The sequence below is a fragment of the Zalophus californianus genome, chromosome 17, assembly GCF_009762305.2.
Source record: "Zalophus californianus isolate mZalCal1 chromosome 17, mZalCal1.pri.v2, whole genome shotgun sequence".
Lineage (NCBI taxonomy): Eukaryota > Metazoa > Chordata > Mammalia > Carnivora > Otariidae > Zalophus > Zalophus californianus.
Window position 1 is genome coordinate 59,578,632 of NC_045611.1, and position 18,540 is coordinate 59,597,171.

Sequence of the window (18,540 nt, forward strand, 5' to 3'; positions counted from 1 at the left end):
GGGCTCCCTGCTCCGCGGGAAGCCTGCTTCTCCCTCTCCCACTCCCCCTGCTTGTGCTCCCTCTCTGTGTCTCTCTGTCAAATAAATAAATAAAATCTTTAAAAAAACAAAACAAAAAACATTGAGGCATTTATAAATGTTAGGTTTCAGTTTGCCTATCTAGGTGGAAGGGCATTGGAGCCACCTGCACCTAGTGGCCTCTTTGTTGATTTGCAGTTCCACACGAAAGAAGCAGGTGCCTAGGTGGCTTCCTGTGGACTCTTCTGCAGTGGAGACCCTGGGACTCCAGCCCTTTAAGCTTTTACCCTGCTTGGCTCACTGCAGAGACACTCAGCAGTTATGCATGAGAAACCCTTTGCTGTGCTGCTCATCACAGTCTGTACATCTACAGCCTCCTGTACTGGAGCCTGGAGGGAGGCAGCCTGGCCTTCCCTAAATAACCTGTTTTCGCAGTTTCATCTCTGCACTGACCTCTCCATTAGCTTTACGTCAGCTCATTAAAAATGTTCATTCTCAGCCCACATCCCAGACCTACTGACTCAGACACTATAGTGGTAGCCCAGGAGTCAGTTTTTAAGACGTTTCTGGGTAAGACAGACACACAGTTGAATGTTCCATGCTCTCCTTGTGTTCCTGAAGACAGGGACCTGATATTCTTGTGATTGAAAGGAATCTCCTCTAGAGTTGCAAGATCCAGAATACAGGCTGTAAAATTTATCAGTACACATTTGTTTCCTTCATTTAAAAACTAATGTCTGAAGGACGGCCTGGATGACTCAGTTGGTTAAGTGTCCAACTTCAGCTCAGGTCATGCATGATCCTGGGGTCCTGGGATTGAGTCCTACATTGGGGCTCCCTACTCAGCGGGGAGTCTGCTTGTCCATCTTCTTCTGACCTCTGTTCTCTGTGCTTGCTCTTTCTTTCTCTCTCAAATAAATATATAAAATCTTTTTTTTAAAAAGGTAATGTCTAGAATGTCTGATTTACTGTACTTTATTAGTGGATAAGTGCTCCTTTATGAACATAAAAAGTGAAAAACCTTTAACCACTGTGCCTGGTCCAGAAAAACAATATTTGCAGTATGGTATACTTTTTCTAAGATTTTTAAAAATTAATTTATTGATTTAAAGAGAGCGAGCGTGAGCAGCAGAATGGGCAGAGAACAGGAAATGAGAGAAACTCAAGCAGACACCACAGTGAGGATGGAGCCCAATGCTGGGCTTGATCTCATAATCCCCAGATAACAAGCTGAGCTAAAATCAAGAGGTGGACTGTTATCCAACTGGGACCCACAGGTGCCCCATATAATATCCTTTTATTTTATTTTTTAAAGAAGATTTTATTTATTGGAGAGAGAACATGAGTGGGGGGGCGGGGCAGAGGGAGAAGTAGACTCCCCCATGAGCAGGGAGCCAGACGTGGGGCTTGATCCCAGGACCCTGAGATCATGACCCGAGCCAAAAGCAAATGCGTAACCGACAGAGTCACCCAGATGCCCCATGATATCCTTTTAGAATTGCTTTGGCAAAGGGATGGGTTGCTCTGTGCCTGTGTCCAAATACATTCCTGTTACCAAATCCCAATTTGGGTGCCTAGCACTCCAAAAGTCAATACTCAACAGAGGATTGACTGGAAAGGAAAATGAGCTTTATTTGGAAGGCTGCCCACCTGCGGAGAACGTGGACTCTTGTTCAAAGGCCAACTCCAAGGTTTCTGCCTCACCCAGGGGTTTTTAAAGTTTAGGGCAGCTAACCAGGAAAGGGAGAACAGTAGTCTTTAACACTTCTAGACTACACGCAGACTCGATGTGCTAGCTATAGATATTGTCACAGTGCTGGGAGGTTGTACAAGGGGGTCTGGTTCCTTAGTACCTGGGGTTTGTGCAAGAGGGTCTGTTTTGCTTTGTGGCATGCAGAAGTTCCCAGCTCTTTCTAGGAGAGAATGCATGGTCTACAGATAAACAGAAAAGTAAATCAATCATGTAGGCTAAGGGTGCTTGTTTAACCTTAAGATTACTAGGTCGCCTGAGGGCCTGAGTTGGCTTTACCCATACATACCGTTTTTCTTAGAACTGAAAGACGACCTTGGCTGCCCCCATTCTGACTTCAGACTTTCTAGTTGGGTTCTTTCCAGCTTGTCTCTTGACTCAGATGGAAGACCCCAATGGCAAGGCATCCCCTGATGGGAACAAAAACTAGCCCTCGAGCACTAAGGATTGCCCTGAGCCAGCAAGTCCCCACCCATGACTGACTCCAGGACTATGATCTATTTGACTTTCACTGCCTACCTGCATGTACCCACCCACCTTGGCCCCACATTTTCCTTCTATAAACCTGGAAGTGTTCTCAGCACTTGGGAGACAATCATTGAGAGGTGAGGCCATGGTCTTCTCTGTGTGGGCTCCCTGAGATTCCTTTCTTGTTTACCACCACTGCTTTCTCTGACTTTGGATTTTGTCACCAGGGAGTGGCCAAACCTAGTCTGTTTGGGACCCCCAGGCTAGGTGCTCTTGCACCGCCATGCCCCAACACTACAACAAAGTCATAATTTGTTTTGGGGGATTTTTTAAAAAAATATTTTATTTGAGACAGAGAGAGAGCACAAGGGGGGGGAGGGCCAGTGGGAGAGGGAGAAGCAAACTCCTGACTAAGCAGGGAGCCCAAAGCAGGGCTCAATCACAGGACACCGAGATTGTGACCTGAGCCTAAGGGCTTAACTGACAGCCATTCAGGCGCCCCAAAGTCATAATTTTTTGAAAAATATGCACCTGGGGCGCCTGGGTGGCTCAGTTGGTTAGGCGACTGCCTTCGGCTCAGGTCACGATCCTGGAGTCCCGGGATCGAGTCCCGCATCGGGCTCCCTGCTCAGCAGGGAGTCTGCTTCTACCTCTGACCCTCTTCCCTCTCGTGCTATCTCTCATTCTCTCTCCCTCAAATAAATAAATAAAATCTTTAAAAAAAAAAAAAAAGAAAAATATGCACCTGTTTATTTTTCCCCCTTAAGATAACTGTGGACAACCTAATCCACTGAGTTTAGTCCAGACTTCTACATCCATCAGCACCAGAGACGTAATGATGGTGCTGGTGGGAAGAACGGAGGACTCACCTATGGACTGTGCTGTGTCCTTGAGGGGCAAGAATGGCCAGAGCTCTGGGCAGGGCACTGCCTTAAGGATTGATGGTGGGAACTTCATCTCCAGTGAAGTACGGGTACTTAATGCAGAGGGTTCTTCCAACAACTTCCAGGTGACTCCTCTGTCTCTGCCCTGCCCTACCACCTGGCACCAGGCACCCCTGCAGGCCCCTTCCTGGTATGTCCTCCGAGATGAGACCCTGATCCCACATTATGTGTGTGTGTGTGGCGGGGAATAAGACCTCCACAGGTTGCCACACACCTGACCCAGGGACCCTCTGGTAGGGACCCTCCTTCGGGTGGAGAGGGAGGCCTGGACTGACTCTTGATCTTTTGGATGAGGCCCCAAACAGGAGGGAATCCCTGTCTTTTCTGGGAGGCCCTACCCCACCTGGCTCCCAGCCCTTCCTGGCCAGGGGGAGGCCGGAAGTGGCCCAGTGACCCACCACCTCCCTGGGCCCAGCAGACTTCCCCTGAGACAGCTGCCTGGGAACACAGCCCAGAGCGGTGGTGAGATGCATGGATGAATGTCGACTCTTTGGGGACCAATAGTCAACTATTACAGAAAGAGAAGAGATTAAATCACTTGGAGGCTGGTGTTCCACGGTGAGAATTTCTTCCAGTGTACTGGGTGGGATCGGAGGAAGCGAATCTGAACTGAGTGGGTATGCCCGACAACCATGTCACTACTAAGGTGACACCAGCCAGATTTTCAGTCACCCGTCAGGGTGTTCAGGGACGTCCCTCCCCTCTGGCCTGTCAGGATTAACGACTCCTGCCTGAGAGGCTCCTGCACACCTCCAAGCAGCTCACAGCCCCCACAGTGAGTGGTTTTCCACCAAACATCCATATACAGTTATTCAGCACTTCTCTGAGAATATCCTGCTCTCACAATGGGAGAATTTACACTCTGGAAATTGGCAAACACTACAGAGCAGGGATGGATTTTTGTTCTTCTGAAGGCCTGGACTTAGAAAATGATGACATAATGGAATGAATGTACCCTAGACTTAAACATTTAAGGTGTTTTGGTCCCTGACAATGAGTAGGCCACAAAAATCTGAAGTAAACGAAGAAATAGCCTTTTAGTAGTACCATGACAACATAAAGAAAAATGTCACACCATGTAAGAATGAGAAAAATTTTAACATTTACCTTTGTTGTGTGCATGGCTAATTTGTAATTGAAAAGGGAACTAGCCATAATCACATCAAAGAAAACAGGCAAATGGTACAAACAGAAACTGTACCAAACAAGACATACAGGTGTTAAATAACAAGAAAAAACTGAAAGTCAGAAATCCTTAGGAAATGCAATTACAAGATAGCACTACACACGTACTAAAAGGACTATCATTAGACGCCCTATGAAGTACTGGCAGGAATGAATATACTGGAGCTCTCATACATGCCTGGTGGGAATGCAATAGTGAACCCTTCAGATCCCATTTTGGCTCTTTCATGAAAATGTTCACACTCATCTACCTGTGACTTAGCCATTGTGCTTTGAGTTTTAACACAGGAGAAATGAAACCTCTATCTGCATAAGGAATTATAATGAAAATATATAGAGGGATTTGTTTGTGAAAGGGAAACACTGGAAATAACCCACATGCTCCAAACAGATGCAGAGATCAATAGTGGTGCACATCCAGAGAAGAAAACGGTACTGTTTTCTTTCAGACTGAAAGGGACGTACTTGCAAAACGACCTCCAGCCTTCAGGCCAACGAAAAAGGCTGAGAAGTCCACCTAGAGGAGAAATGCTTATTCAAGGACTTTCGAACAGAAACGGATCTTCAGGAGAAACCATTAATAGGTGTAGGACTCCGCACAACCACCTTCAGAAAGATCTGCTTTTTTAGACCTAAGGCCGGAGAGTACCTGGGAGACACCCTGGGTGGAGAATGTTTCAGAACAGGTGTCCGCCATAGTCCTTTACAATGCCAACAAGCATGCCGGCTGGGCAGGGTCACAAAAGCTACATCCCTGGAGCATGAATTCCTCCCTTGTCTTTACCTTTTTCCTGCCTTCACTTGTCACAACGGCCATGACATGTTAGCACCACAGAGGATAGGAGAATTCAGAGACTTTTGGATTTTATGACAATGACGTCTGTCACACAGGATACCGGTGTCTGAAAGTGGAGAATTTCTGTGCACTCTGATCCTGCCCAGCCAGTCACTACAACATCGTGGATACACTTTTTTCAGAGGTACACACCACCTAGGTGGCTGATGTCTCCTCTACTCCCTAATGGCCCAATCATCTAGATTACCAATTACAGTTCCCTTGCCTCTGTGGTGTTACAAGTGAATACGGTACATCAGGTCACAAGGCTCCTTTGAAGGATCTGGGGTAGAGATTCTACTCAACAGCGCCTGGCATCCTGTGCTATCAGCTGTGGACGAGCAAAATATTCTTGTTGTTCCACAAGCACTGGAGTGGTCTCAACTGCTCCCTCTTCAGGGTGACCTCTGAGCACACAAAACTTCCTGGCATCCCGACCACAAAACCAGACATGGATCCTGGGAGGCTGTATTAGCTAGAACTGATACTACACAGGACCACACACTGGGTGATTACACAAGAGAAATTTATTTTCCCACAAATCTGGAGTCTAGAAATTAGACCTAAGGTGTCAGCAGGGTTAGTTTCTTCTGAGGCCTCTGTCCTTGGCTTAGATATGGGGATTCCCTGTCTTCACATGGTCATCTGTGTGCCTGTACCCTCATCTCTTCTTATCATGAAGCCAGTCACACTGCCTAGGGGTCCATCCCAATAACCCGTTTCAACTTCATGGTCTCTTTAAAGATGCTATGTCTAACTATAGTCACATTGTGAGGGACTGGGGGTTACAACTTTAACATATGAATGTTAGGTACAGAATTCAGCCCATAACAAAGGTCTTGAGTTTTAATGCAAATTAAAGCCCAAGCTGGACAGCAGAACTGACCTCTGTATTATTCATTTGCAATCATCCTCTCTGAGACACAGTAAGTTTGGGTTGCAGTGAACTCTGTTCACTCCTATGTCTGGCAGAGCTCAATTCTAATTTCACACCACCCCTTAGAGTGAATTTAACACCTAAGACTAATGGTAAACAAAATTAAACAAAAAAGGCATTTAGTAATGCACAAACCAGTCTACGGCCATACCACCCTGAACGCGCCCGATCTCGTCTGATCTCGGAAGCTAAGCAGGGTCGGGCCTGGTTAGTACTTGGATGGGAGTAATGCACAAACCAGAGCAGCACATAGCACCCAATTCCTGTGTTGCTGACTTAGAAGCTGCAAAGATTTATCACAATCCTCAGGAGACTAACAACGTCCCTAAAATCTTTAGTCTTTCTCTGCAAAACACCATCCAGGACTCAAGAGGTACGGAGGGTCAACATTGGGTCACATCCATGCACTAACTTAGAAGGCAATGAGGAGATCCCAGTACCCGTAACTTCCATCAGCAAACGATAAAGCAAAGTGGTCAGCATCATTAAGCTGGGTGGTGACAGATGTTCATTACTGGGACCATCCAGGTGGCAGAGGTGAAATGATTTCTGTCACAGAATCTGGCAGTGACTTCCAGCAATCACTTCAGACACATCAGAACACCCAATACAACTTCTAAACTTTCCCAAATAGCTGGAACTTATGGGAAGTCACTCCACCGTGGACATGCAGGTGAACAAAACTCAATTCAGGAAGGTGGCTGCCTCATAAGGTTCTCCTCAGCATAATACGCTAAGGAAGGATCACCTTCTCCACCATTTTAAAGTCTTTCTGCAGTGTGAACCCTGAAGTGTGGAATGAAGACAAATATCTGGCTGAAGGACGGGTGTCCTTCACCTCACTCATGTGGTCATGCTCCACGGTGAATTTGAATTTTTATGAAACGGTGTCTTTGCCCAAAACATTACCCACATTCTTCACGTGGGTCTTAGCTCAGGCTGCTCTCCAAAAATATGATAAACTGGGTGGCTTGTAAGCAACAGAAACTTCTTTCTGGAGGCTGGATATTTCCCATAACATTCCCCATACGGTCTGGTTTTGTGTCTGGTGAGGACCAGCTTCCTGATTTACAGATCTCCCCAAAGGGTCCTCACATGATTGATAGGGGAAGCAAGCTGTCTCGGAATACTAAGAAGACATTAAAACCATTCATTAGGAATTCACACACATGATCCATTCTAATATCAATTACCTCCCAAAGACATCACCTGCTACTCCTATTGCATTAGAGGACAGGGAGTCAACATATCAACATCAGTGAACAGAACCATTTAGTTCATGTTACCACCATAAAGACTTTATTTACTGTGTACTTTCTCATCTTGAATGAGACTGGAAAAATAGCTGAAAGATTTTCCACATCCCTAGTACTCCTAATGTCTTTCTCCAATGTGAACTCTGTGATGATAACTGAGAGCACCGTAACTGATAAAAGACTTCTCACATTCACTGCAAGCATAAGGCCTTTCTCCTGTGTGAATTCTCTGGTGTATTATAAATGTCGACTTGTACTTCAACAATTTCCCACATTCATTACACTTATAAGGCTTTTCACCTGAGTGAACCTTTATGTGTACATTCAGGGCACCTCTTTGGAAGAAGGACTTGCCACATTCTCTGCATTCATAGGGCCTTTTTCCAGTGTGAAATCTCTGGTGAGAACGGAGGAGGGAACGAGAAGTGAAAGTTTTCCCACAGTGACTGCATTTATAAGGCCTTTCTCCAGTGTGAACTCTCTGGTGATCACGGAGATAAGAACTACAAGTAAAAGATTTCCCACAATCACTACAATCATAAGGACTTACTGCAAGGTGACTTTGACGATGATACCGGAGGGCGCGGCTATAACTAAAAGATTTCCCACATTCACTGCACAGGTAAGGCTTTTCTCCTGTGTGAATTCTCTGATGTTGAATGAACGTTGACTTATAGTTCAAAGATTTCCCACATACGTTACATTTGTAAGGCCTTTCACCTGAGTGAATCTTGATGTGTACATTCAGACTATTCCTTCGGCAAAAGGACTTGCCACATTCACTGCATTCATAAGGCCTTTCACTATTGTGAACTCTCTTGTGAGAACGAAGGTGAGAAGTAGTGGTAAAAGACTTCCCACAGTCACTGCACTCATAAGGCCGTTCTCCAGTGTGAACTCTCTGGTGAGAACGAAGGGTAGATCTAGACGTAAAAGATTTTCCACAATCACGGCACTTGTGAGGCCGGTCCCCTGTGTGAATTCTCTGGTGTTCAACGAATGTTGACTTACACTTCAATGATTTCCCACATTCATTACACTTGTAAGGCTTTTCACCTGAGTGGACCTTTTTGTGTACATTGAGGCTACTTCTTTGGACAAAGGACTTCCCACATTCACTGCATTCATAAGGTTTCTCTCCAGTGTGAACTCTCTGGTGATAGTGGAGTCCTGAAATACCAGTAAAAGATTTCCCACATTCACCGCATTCATAAGGCCTTTCTCCAGTGTGAACTCTCTGGTGAGAATGAAGGACAGAACTAGTAGCAAAAGATTTACCACATTCACTGCACTCATAAGGCCTTTCTCCTGTGTGAATTCTCTGGTGTTTAATCAATGTTGACTTACACTTCAAAGATTTCCCACATTCATTGCACTTATAAGGCTTTTCACCTGAGTGAACCTTTATGTGTATATTGAGGCTACTTCTTTGGACAAAGGACTTGCCACATTCACTGCACTCATAAGGCTGCTCTCCGGTGTGAACTCTTTGGTGATAATGGAGGGCTGATTTGGTGGTAAAAGATTTCTCACAGTCATTGCACTCATAAGGCCTTTCTCCAGTATGAACTCTTTGGTGATCACGGAGGACAGACTTAGTGCTAAAAGATTTCCCACATTCACTGCACTCATAAGGCCTTTCTCCTGTGTGAATTCTCTGGTGTTTAATCAATGTTGACTTCCACTTAAAAGATTTCTCACATTCGTTACACTTGTAAGGCCTTTCTCCTGAGTGAATCTTTATGTGTAGTTTTAGGATATTTCTTCGGACAAAGGACTTGCCACATTCACTGCACTCATAGGGCCTTTCTGCAGTGTGAACTCTCTGGTGACAACGAAGGGAAGAACCAGTGGTAAAAGATTTCCCACATTCACTGCACTCATAAGGTCTTTCCCTAGTGTGAGATCTCTGATGATAGCCAAAGGCAGACATAGTAGAAAAAGATTTTGCACAGCCACGACACTTATAAAATCTTTTTCCAGGGTGAACCCTATGTGTAATCAACACTGATCTATGGATAAAAGATTTTGCACATCCACTGCAAACATAACTCTTTTCTCCATTGTGCCATCTCTGGGGATGAATAAGGCCAGATTTCTGGCTTAAGGATTTCCCACATTTGCTGCACATGTACTGCTTTAACAGAGTATGAGTCTTTTCATGTTGACTGCAGGCTGACCAATGCCTAAGGAATTTTCCGTATTTGCTAAACTTATAACCTCTTTTTCCAGTATGGAACGTCTGGTGTATGGCAAATAAAGATTTATACCTGAATGTTTTCCCACATTTATTGCACACAAAGGACTGTCTTCCAAGGTGGACATCCTGGTCCTGAACGTACGAATGTGTGGGACCAAAGGCGTTCTTGCATTCTCCCCAAGTATAATGACTTTTCCTGCTTTGTAAAGTTGCCCTGCGCTGGGTGATCGTGTGTGGCTTCTCCCCAGTATCAGTGGCCTCTTGCTGCAGATGCCCCGAGCCAGACAGGAAGTCCTTCTGAACTTCTCCACAGGTAAAGGGCTTTCCTGAACCATGGAATCCCCAGCTCTTCACAACAGAGTCCCTGTCCACACGGCTTCTGGAGGGTTCTGCTGCCACGTGCTGCTCCTGCTGCTGCTGAAACTTTACACTGAAATAAAATCGTTTCCCACAGGCCCCACACCTCAACAGTTTCTGGCTGTTTTCTTTTCCCTGGTGCGCAGCCAAGTGGAAAATGTCTCTCAAGACTGGACCACACATCTCACAGGGGTGGGTCTTCCGGGAAGACTGAGCTGCCTTGGGCGTCCTGGTCTGTGACACGCCTACAGAAGTGCTCTGGGCAAAGGGTGCCTCATCCTCTGCTCCACAGCAGCAACCTGAAAGCAAAGAAGCGTTGGTGAAATCTGTGTTGACAATAGTGAAGGGGTGAGCCCATCACATAATATGCATGGGTCTCACCTAGGCATGCTTTTCCAGACACTGTTGATGGAAAACAGTTGGAAGTGGTTGCTGCGCATTATTGGGCCTTGATAGTCAAAGTAATGTGGAGAGCACACTAGAAGAATGGGAAACTAGGGTATTACACAAGGAGAGCCAGGGTCTAAACCTTACTTCTCTTCCCCCAAGTTAGCGTAGGACCATTTCTGCTGGTGATATTTGTCTAAGTACAAGGCTGAAGGAAAATCCAATCACAAGAAATTTGCTGCTGTTCAATGTCACTTTAAGGGCATGTGAATATGTCACGGTAAAACTTTCAGGGGTGAATGTTAGACTACACAGAAATAGTAGTGAGAGAAATTTGTGAGACGTGAATGCCCAAGAAGCATTAATTACCCCTATACTGGACGTCATGGAATTACCAAAGAGTAGAATTCAGAAGTCCACAAACTGTCAACAGTGAAGAAGGAAAGACAGAAACGGGATGTGGCCATTGGCAATCACACCGAACTCTGGTTGAACAAGCAAAGGTGCCCAGTATGGTCTGAACACAGGCCTGATAGCACACCTTCCCCAGGTTCTATTCACCAGGAACAGAGCCCCTGTAAGCCCACCTAGTCATGTTGGATCATGTCTATGCTATGACACACAAAGGACTCTTCCCTGTAAGCCCTAGGTGAGCAACACAGAGTACTAGGAAGATAGAAATACTGAAGGAAAACAGGGCACATGGACAACCAAACTGTCCCAGAGCTACTCAGGAGAGCAGACACAGAAAAACATCCTATGTGACTGATGGCAGCAGGATGGGAGAATAGGAGATACCATCCTTCACCCCAACAAAAATCAATTCAACAGCTGTCTATGAATGGCATTATCTCAGAGAGCTCAACAGTGACATTATGACGGTAGTACACAGTGGAGCATAAACAAGGGCACAAGCAGCTGCTAGTGGCTGGAGCCTGCTGTAGCAGAGACTGTGGGGTAGGTGGGAAATAAGGGCTGGGGCTACCTCCATCAGCCACAGGGCACGTGCTACCGCAGTTCTTGCTCAGCACAGACTCCAGCTGCCGGCTCCACAGGGGACACCGGCACCACTGCCACCAAGTCAACCAAGGGCTAAAGCCAAAGCAATATTGAGAGAGATTAAAGCTGAAGGCAGCACATTTATGATTTCAAACTAGATTACAAAGCTATAGTATTCAAAACAACAGGGTAGTGGCACATAAACCAGTAATAATACTAGGGCAATAGAATAAAGAGCCCAAAAGTAAATGCACATACATATAGTGAACTCATCTTTGAAAATTATGCCAAAAATCTACACCTGGGCAGAATAATCTCTTTAATAATGTTGTGAAATCTGGGGCACCTGGGTGGTTCCCTCGGTTAAGCATCCACCTTCGGCTCAGGTCATGATCCCGGGGTCCTGGGATTGAGCCCCACATAGGGCTCCTTGCTCAGCAGGGAGCCGCCTTCTCCCTCTCCCTCTGCCTGCTGCTCCCCCTGCTTGTACTCTCTCCCTGTCTAATAAAAAAATAAAAAATCTTAAAAAAATGCTGTGAAATCTATGGGGAGCCTGGGGGGCACAGCTGGTTGAGCTTCGACTCTTGGTTTTGGCTCAGGTTGTGATCTCAGGGTCAGAGCCTGCTTGGGATTATCTCCCTCTCCCTATACTCCCTGCCTGAGGTGGTCTCTCTACCTCTCTCTCTCAGATAAATAAATGAATCTTTCAAATATATTGAGAGGCACCTGGGTGGCTCAGTCTGTTGATTCCAACTCTTTGTTTTGGCTCAGTTCATGATCTCACAGTCATGGGATCAAGCCCGCTTAGGGCTCCAGGTCAGTGCAGAGTCAGCTTCAGATTCATTCTCCCTCTCTTTCTCCCTTTGTCCCTCCCTGCTCCCTCTTTCAAATAAATAAAATATGTTTTCATTTTAAAAAATGAGGGGGCACCTGGGTGGCACAATTGGTTAAGTGTCTGACTGTTAGTCTTGGCTAAGGTAGCGATCTCACTGTTGTGGTATCATGTCCCACATCAGGTTCTGTGCTAAGCTTGGAGTCTGCTTGAAAGTCTCTCTAATATAAATAAATATTTTTAAAAAATAGTAATAATAAAATACTGTTGTGAAATCTGAATATCCAAATGAAAAAATAAGGATCCTAGATCACCATCTTATAGCACACATGGAAATGAAATTGAAATAGATTAAAGACTTAAACAGATGACCTCAAACCCTAAAATTCCTAGAAAAGAAAAATAGGGAAAAGCCTCCTTAACCTTATTCCTGCCAATGATTTTTTGAATATGACATGTAAAGCATACACAACAAAAGCAAAAACTAACAAATACCACTATATCAAATTGAAAAGCTGCACCAGAGCCAATGAAGACCACAAGTGTGAAAAGGATGTACAAGTGACTAACATGTGCTCACAGTCACAAATCTCCAGGGAAATGAAAACCAAAACCATTGGGGCACCTGGGTGGCTCAGTCGTTAAGCGTCTGCCTTCAGCTCAGGTCATGATCCCAGGGTCCTGGGATCGAGCCCCACGTCGGGCTCCCTGCTCAGCGGGAAGCCTGCTTCTCCCTCTCCCACTCCCCCTGCTTGTGTTCCCTCTCTCGCTGTGTCTCTCTCTGTCAAATAAATAAATAAAATCTTTAAAAAAAAAAAAAGAAAGAAAACCAAAACCACAAGATATCACCTCCTACGTGTTAACAGTGGCTATTACCAAAAAGACAAGAGGTAACATGTTGGTCAGGATGTGCAGAAAAAATAACATTTGAATACTGCTGCTGGGAACGTAAATAGGAAAGTCATTATAAAAAATATTAGGGAGCTCCACCAAAAATTGAAATACAACTACCATATAGTCCACCACTGCCATTTCTAGGTATGTATCCCGACGAAACAAAATGAGTATCTCCACAATGTATCTGAACATACATATCCACTGCAGTATTGTTCCATAGCCAATATATGGAAACATCATTAAGTGTGTATGAGTTTTTAAAGTGACAAAGAAAGGGGGCGCCTGGGTGGCTAAGTCAGTTAAGCACCTGCCTCTCCCTCTGCTCCTTCCCCCTGCTTATGCTCTCAAATAAATAAAATCTTTAAAAAATAAATCAATAAAAAATAAAGTGACAAAGAAGGGACGCCTGGCTGGCTCAGTTGGTAGAGCATGTGACTCTGATCTCCGGGTTGTGAGTTCAAACCCCACATTGGGCACAGAGTCTATGTAAAAAAAAATAAAAGAAAAGAATAAATTGTATTTAAATGAGTAAATGAATAAATAAATGAAATAAAGTGACAAAGATCATTTAGTACACACACACACATGCAGGAATATTCAGCAATAAAAAAGAAGGCAGCACTGCCACTTGCCACAACATGGATGAGTCTGGAAAACATTATGCTACTCAACGAAGCCACAAAGCAAAATACAAACCCTCTACGGTATCATTTATATGAATACTCTTTAACAAAAGAAATAAATCACACAGAAACAGAGAGTAGAATGCCAGAAGCTAAGGGTTGAGAGAAACGGGGAGATGTTGGTCTGGGATATACACCTTCATTTCCAAGATAAGTTTGAGGATCTAATGTACAGCAATATTGACTCCAGTTGCTAATATTACATTGTACAGTTGACATTTGTTAACAGGGTCAATATTAAGCTTTCGAACCACCACCAACAAAAAGGTAATTTTGTCAAGTAATGGTGGTGTGATTAGCTTCATTTTGATGATAATTTCATAATGTAGGGACGCCTGGATGGCACAATCGGTTAAGTGTCCAACTCTTGGTTTAGTCTCACGTTGTGATGTCTAAACTAAGGTTTAGACTCAGGATAGTGATACTGAGCCCTGCCTCTGGCTCTCCACTCAGCATGGAGTCAGCTTGGGTTTCTCTCTTTCTTTCCCTTCCTCTCTGCTCATGAGCACGTGCACACGTACTCTCTCACTCTCACTCTCTCTCAGATAAACAAATCTAAAAAATATTACACTAATTTCATAATGTATATATCAAATTATTATGTAATATAATTTCAATATATAATTTTGTCAGTCATACCTCACAAAGATGAATGGAGCAGGGCAGGTAGAAAAAGAGATGTAAACACTACTGAAAGAACCATAGAGGACAGTCCTGAGAAGAAATCCATGGTCTACTTAAGTAGTAAACATGCCAGTGCCTGTAATTTCAGACACGGGTAGGCACAAGGAAATGGCACGGATCTGACACATGGACCCAGCCAGGGAGAGGGCAAGCAAGGTGCAATCCATCAGCCTCACTGCATGACCACTGACCTCCAATCTTACCCGATCAGGGCTCAGCACAGAGGGCACTGGGAGCTGCAGGGCAGAGAAAAGGGCACAGAAAAGGGCACACCAACAACTCAGAGCTAGCAACAAAAGCAACTAACCAGAAAGCTGGGAAAGCAAGCAGTGTCCACAGTCCACATGAGAGGAGAAACCTACCCTGGAAAAAGCAGAGGGGGGACGTGGGAGTACAGAGTCTAGTCCAGGTCAAAGGGGGGGGCTGAGGGCCTTACCCAGTGAGGATATAAGTGTAAAGTTCTCCAGCATCACATGGTGGTACAGCCGTCTCTGAGCCTCATCAAGAAGCCTCCACTCCTTCCAGGAGAAGTACACGGCAATGTCCTCAAAGGTCACACCACACTACCATGAAAGGAAAAGTTGGAACCATGAACATTTTCTGAGAACCCACAATCCAAGCCCCCAACATCCACCCCAGACTCCCCACCTCAGAATAAATACCAGGTCCTGGGGCCTCTAATGCCATGCTCCTCTCACCTTCCCATCAGTCACTGTGTTCAGTCCTCAGCAGCAACAGGCAGGGGGACACATGGATGCACTCTAAGCTCTGGGTCTGGTCTGCAAGGTCATCCCCCTGCCACGGTATTCCCATGGAGTCTCCCACGTTGTGCCCTCAAGACAGCCAATTATAGGCCCTGCTTTACCAGGAAGTCTTCAGTACCAGGGCGCTGAGGCCCTTAGCTCACACTTCCCCTCCACGTGTACAGGATTCTGTAGACTCTACCACTCTCACGTCTTCAGACCCCACAGATGAACTCCCACACCTTCCTGCCCCACAACAAAGGATCCTCCCTTGACTCACACTCGTACTCGTCACGTGACACCCACAGGCTGTTTGACAAACTCAAACAGGTTCCAGTTCCACCCAGTACTCCCATGGATCCCAAAACAGGGAAAGCCTCACATGCTGCTGAGAAGCCCTCCTCAGCTGCCTGTAACCCTCCCTTCAGTAACAGACACTCACAAGCACGGTCAGCTTCGGATACTCACAGACCCTCTTCCACTTCTCTGCTGCCCACGCTGTCCCGCCACAATCGGGAACCAATCATCCTCTACTGAACCTTTGTGAAAACCCCAGCCCTAAGGGTCTCCCCTGCCAGGCAGAGCAAAGCAGAAATGACTGCATTTGTGCAGACCTGAACTACCAGCAAGACTCTGCAACACCTCAGGCACCGTAAAAACTCACCGCAAAATTCTGTGAAGCCTACAGCACTGAATAAAGAGCAGCCCCAACTTCACTGTCATCTTGGCAAAATTACTCCTAGGTGTCCTAGCCATCTCTTGTCCCATCATCCCATGGAGGGCTTGCCCATGTTTCTGCCAGATCATTCTCTCCCCTTCACCTGTGTTGGCAATGTCCAGTAACCCCAACCACGTGCTGAGCCAGAAAACCACTCCTCAGCACTTTACTAGGACCCTCTGACCTACTAGCCTATTACCATGATTCTCTGCCTTCCCTTCCTAAATGTGAGCCAAATCTCCACCCTGGTCCACACAGTAGCCATCACTTTTCAAACTCTCCATCATGCATCCTTCCCCCAGTTTCCCAAAACGTCCTGTCCAGCTGCCCACTTGACGCCATCACTCACACTTCTCTGAAACATCTAAGTCGCTTACCAATGTCAAAACAAGTTACGACATCCCCAAGGATACACAACTTCCTGCTACTTTCCATCAGGATGATGGGAGTTTCCAGCCCTTCAGCTGCTAGGACTTGTGAAAATTAATGATGGGAAACCTCACTAAATTGGAGTCGGGAGGTTGCACTGGGAGGAACTCTCAGACACTACCACAGTGATCAACTGCAGACCCAACCCAAAGAGACGGACTTCAACTTACATGGGACACTACTTCACTCCCCAGACTCGAAAAGACAGGATTTCCTCATCACCCCACCCAATGAGAAGCCACAACTCCCAGTTTACTCCAGTGGACCTGTAGTTTATAACAGCCGTCCCAACTTCGCCTCTTTCCCCTGAAACAAGACTACCTCTCGTGCTCTCCACACTGGCCTACTGTTCTGACTCAGCCTGTTTGTTCCAAATTGCACTTCTCTTCCGTTGCCACATAGACCCATCTGTGCGGGTAAAATAACTGTCAGTCTTTATTTCATTTTTAAGGTCCACGGACCGAAAGCCCTGGGGCGCTCCCTCCCCGCCCCCTTTCTCTTCTCACCTGCAACACGCACCACTTGCCGCGGCCCTTCTCAAAACACAGACCGGGAGTCCACCGGTTCGCCAACAGCCACCGCGCGCAGAGCAGCGGTCCGCGGACTCCACCGCCGACTACCGCGATTCCGTCCTCCCGCGCGCCCGGCCTCCTCGCTCACCCCCGCGGCGGGCTCTCCTCTCTCGCGGCCAGACCACGCCTATTGACCCCGGGCGGAGACCGCCTCAGCAGCGCCAGGAGGGCCGGGCTTCTCGGGCAGCGCGGGCCTCCCTGGCCGCGCCGCACTGTGCTCCCGACAGAAAGAAGGGCGATGTGCTGCTCCCCGCCGCCGGCGCAGACCCCCTCCGGCCCCTGCCCCGGCCGGCCCCCCGGCCCGGAGCCCGCTCCTCACGCCGGCACGCCGGCGCTCGCACACGGGGCCCCCGCCCCCCGCCGCCGCCCCGTCCGACGCCGGGGCCTGGGCCGCAGGGCCGCGAGCCGGCGCCCCGCGCTCGGGCCTCCGGGGTCTGGGTGGGGGGACGGCGGGGAGGGCCCGGGGGACGAGCGCTTACCTGCGGCGGCTCCCTGGGCGCGGCCGCCGCCATCGGACTCGGTGGGCCGGCAGCGGGGCCGGAGCGGAGCGGACACCGGGACCCGACTGTGTGCGCCGAGGACGGCGCCTCCCCTCGCGGCTTCACGAGCAGGCCCCCGGACCCCGACGCGCGCTCCGGACCCTTACGGGATAAACGGAGCCAACCTGAGGCTGGAGGACTTGCGGGGGGACGCGACCGGAAGTCCCGCCCCCGGCGCTTGCGCTCGCCTCGAAACGCCGTGTGCTGGTCCCTCATTGGCTCCTCGCTCTGCGCTCGGAGCCGGGCTCTTCCGGGTGGTGTGGCTCCCGGGGCTCTGGCGGTCTCCGGTAGGGGGTCCTCCGCCCCGGAGTCGCGAGCTTTGGTCACGTGGCACCCTGAGGGATGCTGGAAAGCGCGGCTCCGCCCCGGAGGGACCGGGTTTGCTCCTCGTTAAAGGCAGAGAAGAGCCCTGCTTTCAGACTCCAGGAATGTCAGCTTCCAAAGAAAACTATTTGAGATGCTCGTAAATACTTTTACTGAGGTAAATGACATATCATTTCGTACAGCATTTCAGAAAGGAATGAGTCTGTGTAGAGGTGGAAAGATGTTGTTGCTCCTCAAATGTTTGCACCCTGAGGTGTTAGAGTCAGTTTCATAAGTTTCAGTAGGATTAGTTGCGAACAGATTAGTTCCCGTTAAGCAACAAAAATTCAACCCATCACATTGTAAAGGTTTGCTGGCTTTATTCATTGATAGGTGAATTGGGCAGCATCCCATCTACAAGTAGAGGGCAGCTCCAAAGCGCTACAGAAAGGGAAAGGTTTTTAAAGACAGGACAAGTATGGGGCGCCTGGGTGGCTCAGTCTTTAAGGGTCTGCCTTCAGCTCAGGTCATGGTCCCAGGGTCCTGGAATCGAGACCCGCATCGGGCTCCCTGCTCCGCGGAAGCCTGCTCTCCTTCTCCCACTCCCCTTGCTTGTGTTCCCTCTCTCGCTGTGTCTCTCTGTGTCAAATAAATAAAATCTTAAGAAAAAAAAAAGGACAAGTATGTCATAAACAAAAAAAGGATTATGTCAGGTGAAGTCACCTTATACTGGGGACAGAAGGGTCTTTTTAGTCTTGAGGGAGCACAAGCCAAGCTAAGGAGAAAGCACAAACTAACACCCCA

At 47.2% G+C, this 18,540-nt stretch overlaps 3 protein-coding genes across 3 annotated transcripts in view; all 3 read right to left on the reverse strand.

The window, feature by feature from the left end:
• The window catches only part of LOC113936240 (zinc finger protein 586-like), a 32,054-nt gene extending 14,554 nt beyond the window's left edge, over positions 1 to 17,500 (reverse strand). The window contains exons 1-2 of the mRNA XM_035725144.1: positions 17,374 to 17,500; positions 16,829 to 17,106 (exon numbers count right to left, since the gene is read on the reverse strand). The gene's annotated coding sequence lies outside the window, so the exon portion shown is untranslated. The remainder of the gene's footprint in view (positions 1 to 16,828; positions 17,107 to 17,373) is intronic.
• On the reverse strand, positions 7,414 to 18,254 carry LOC118355965 (zinc finger protein 814-like). Its single transcript, XM_035725148.1, has 3 exons — positions 17,374 to 18,254; positions 14,869 to 14,995; positions 7,414 to 10,249 (listed from the first exon to the last, which is right to left on the reverse strand). Exons 1-3 carry the CDS (start codon positions 17,647 to 17,649, stop codon positions 7,512 to 7,514), a joined length of 3,141 nt encoding a protein of 1,046 aa, XP_035581041.1. The 5' UTR covers positions 17,650 to 18,254; the 3' UTR covers positions 7,414 to 7,511.
• Positions 14,894 to 18,540, reverse strand: part of LOC113936728 (zinc finger protein 345-like) — a 32,954-nt gene continuing 29,307 nt past the window's right edge. Inside the window, exon 5 of the mRNA XM_035725154.1 lies at positions 14,894 to 14,995. The gene's annotated coding sequence lies outside the window, so the exon portion shown is untranslated. The remainder of the gene's footprint in view (positions 14,996 to 18,540) is intronic.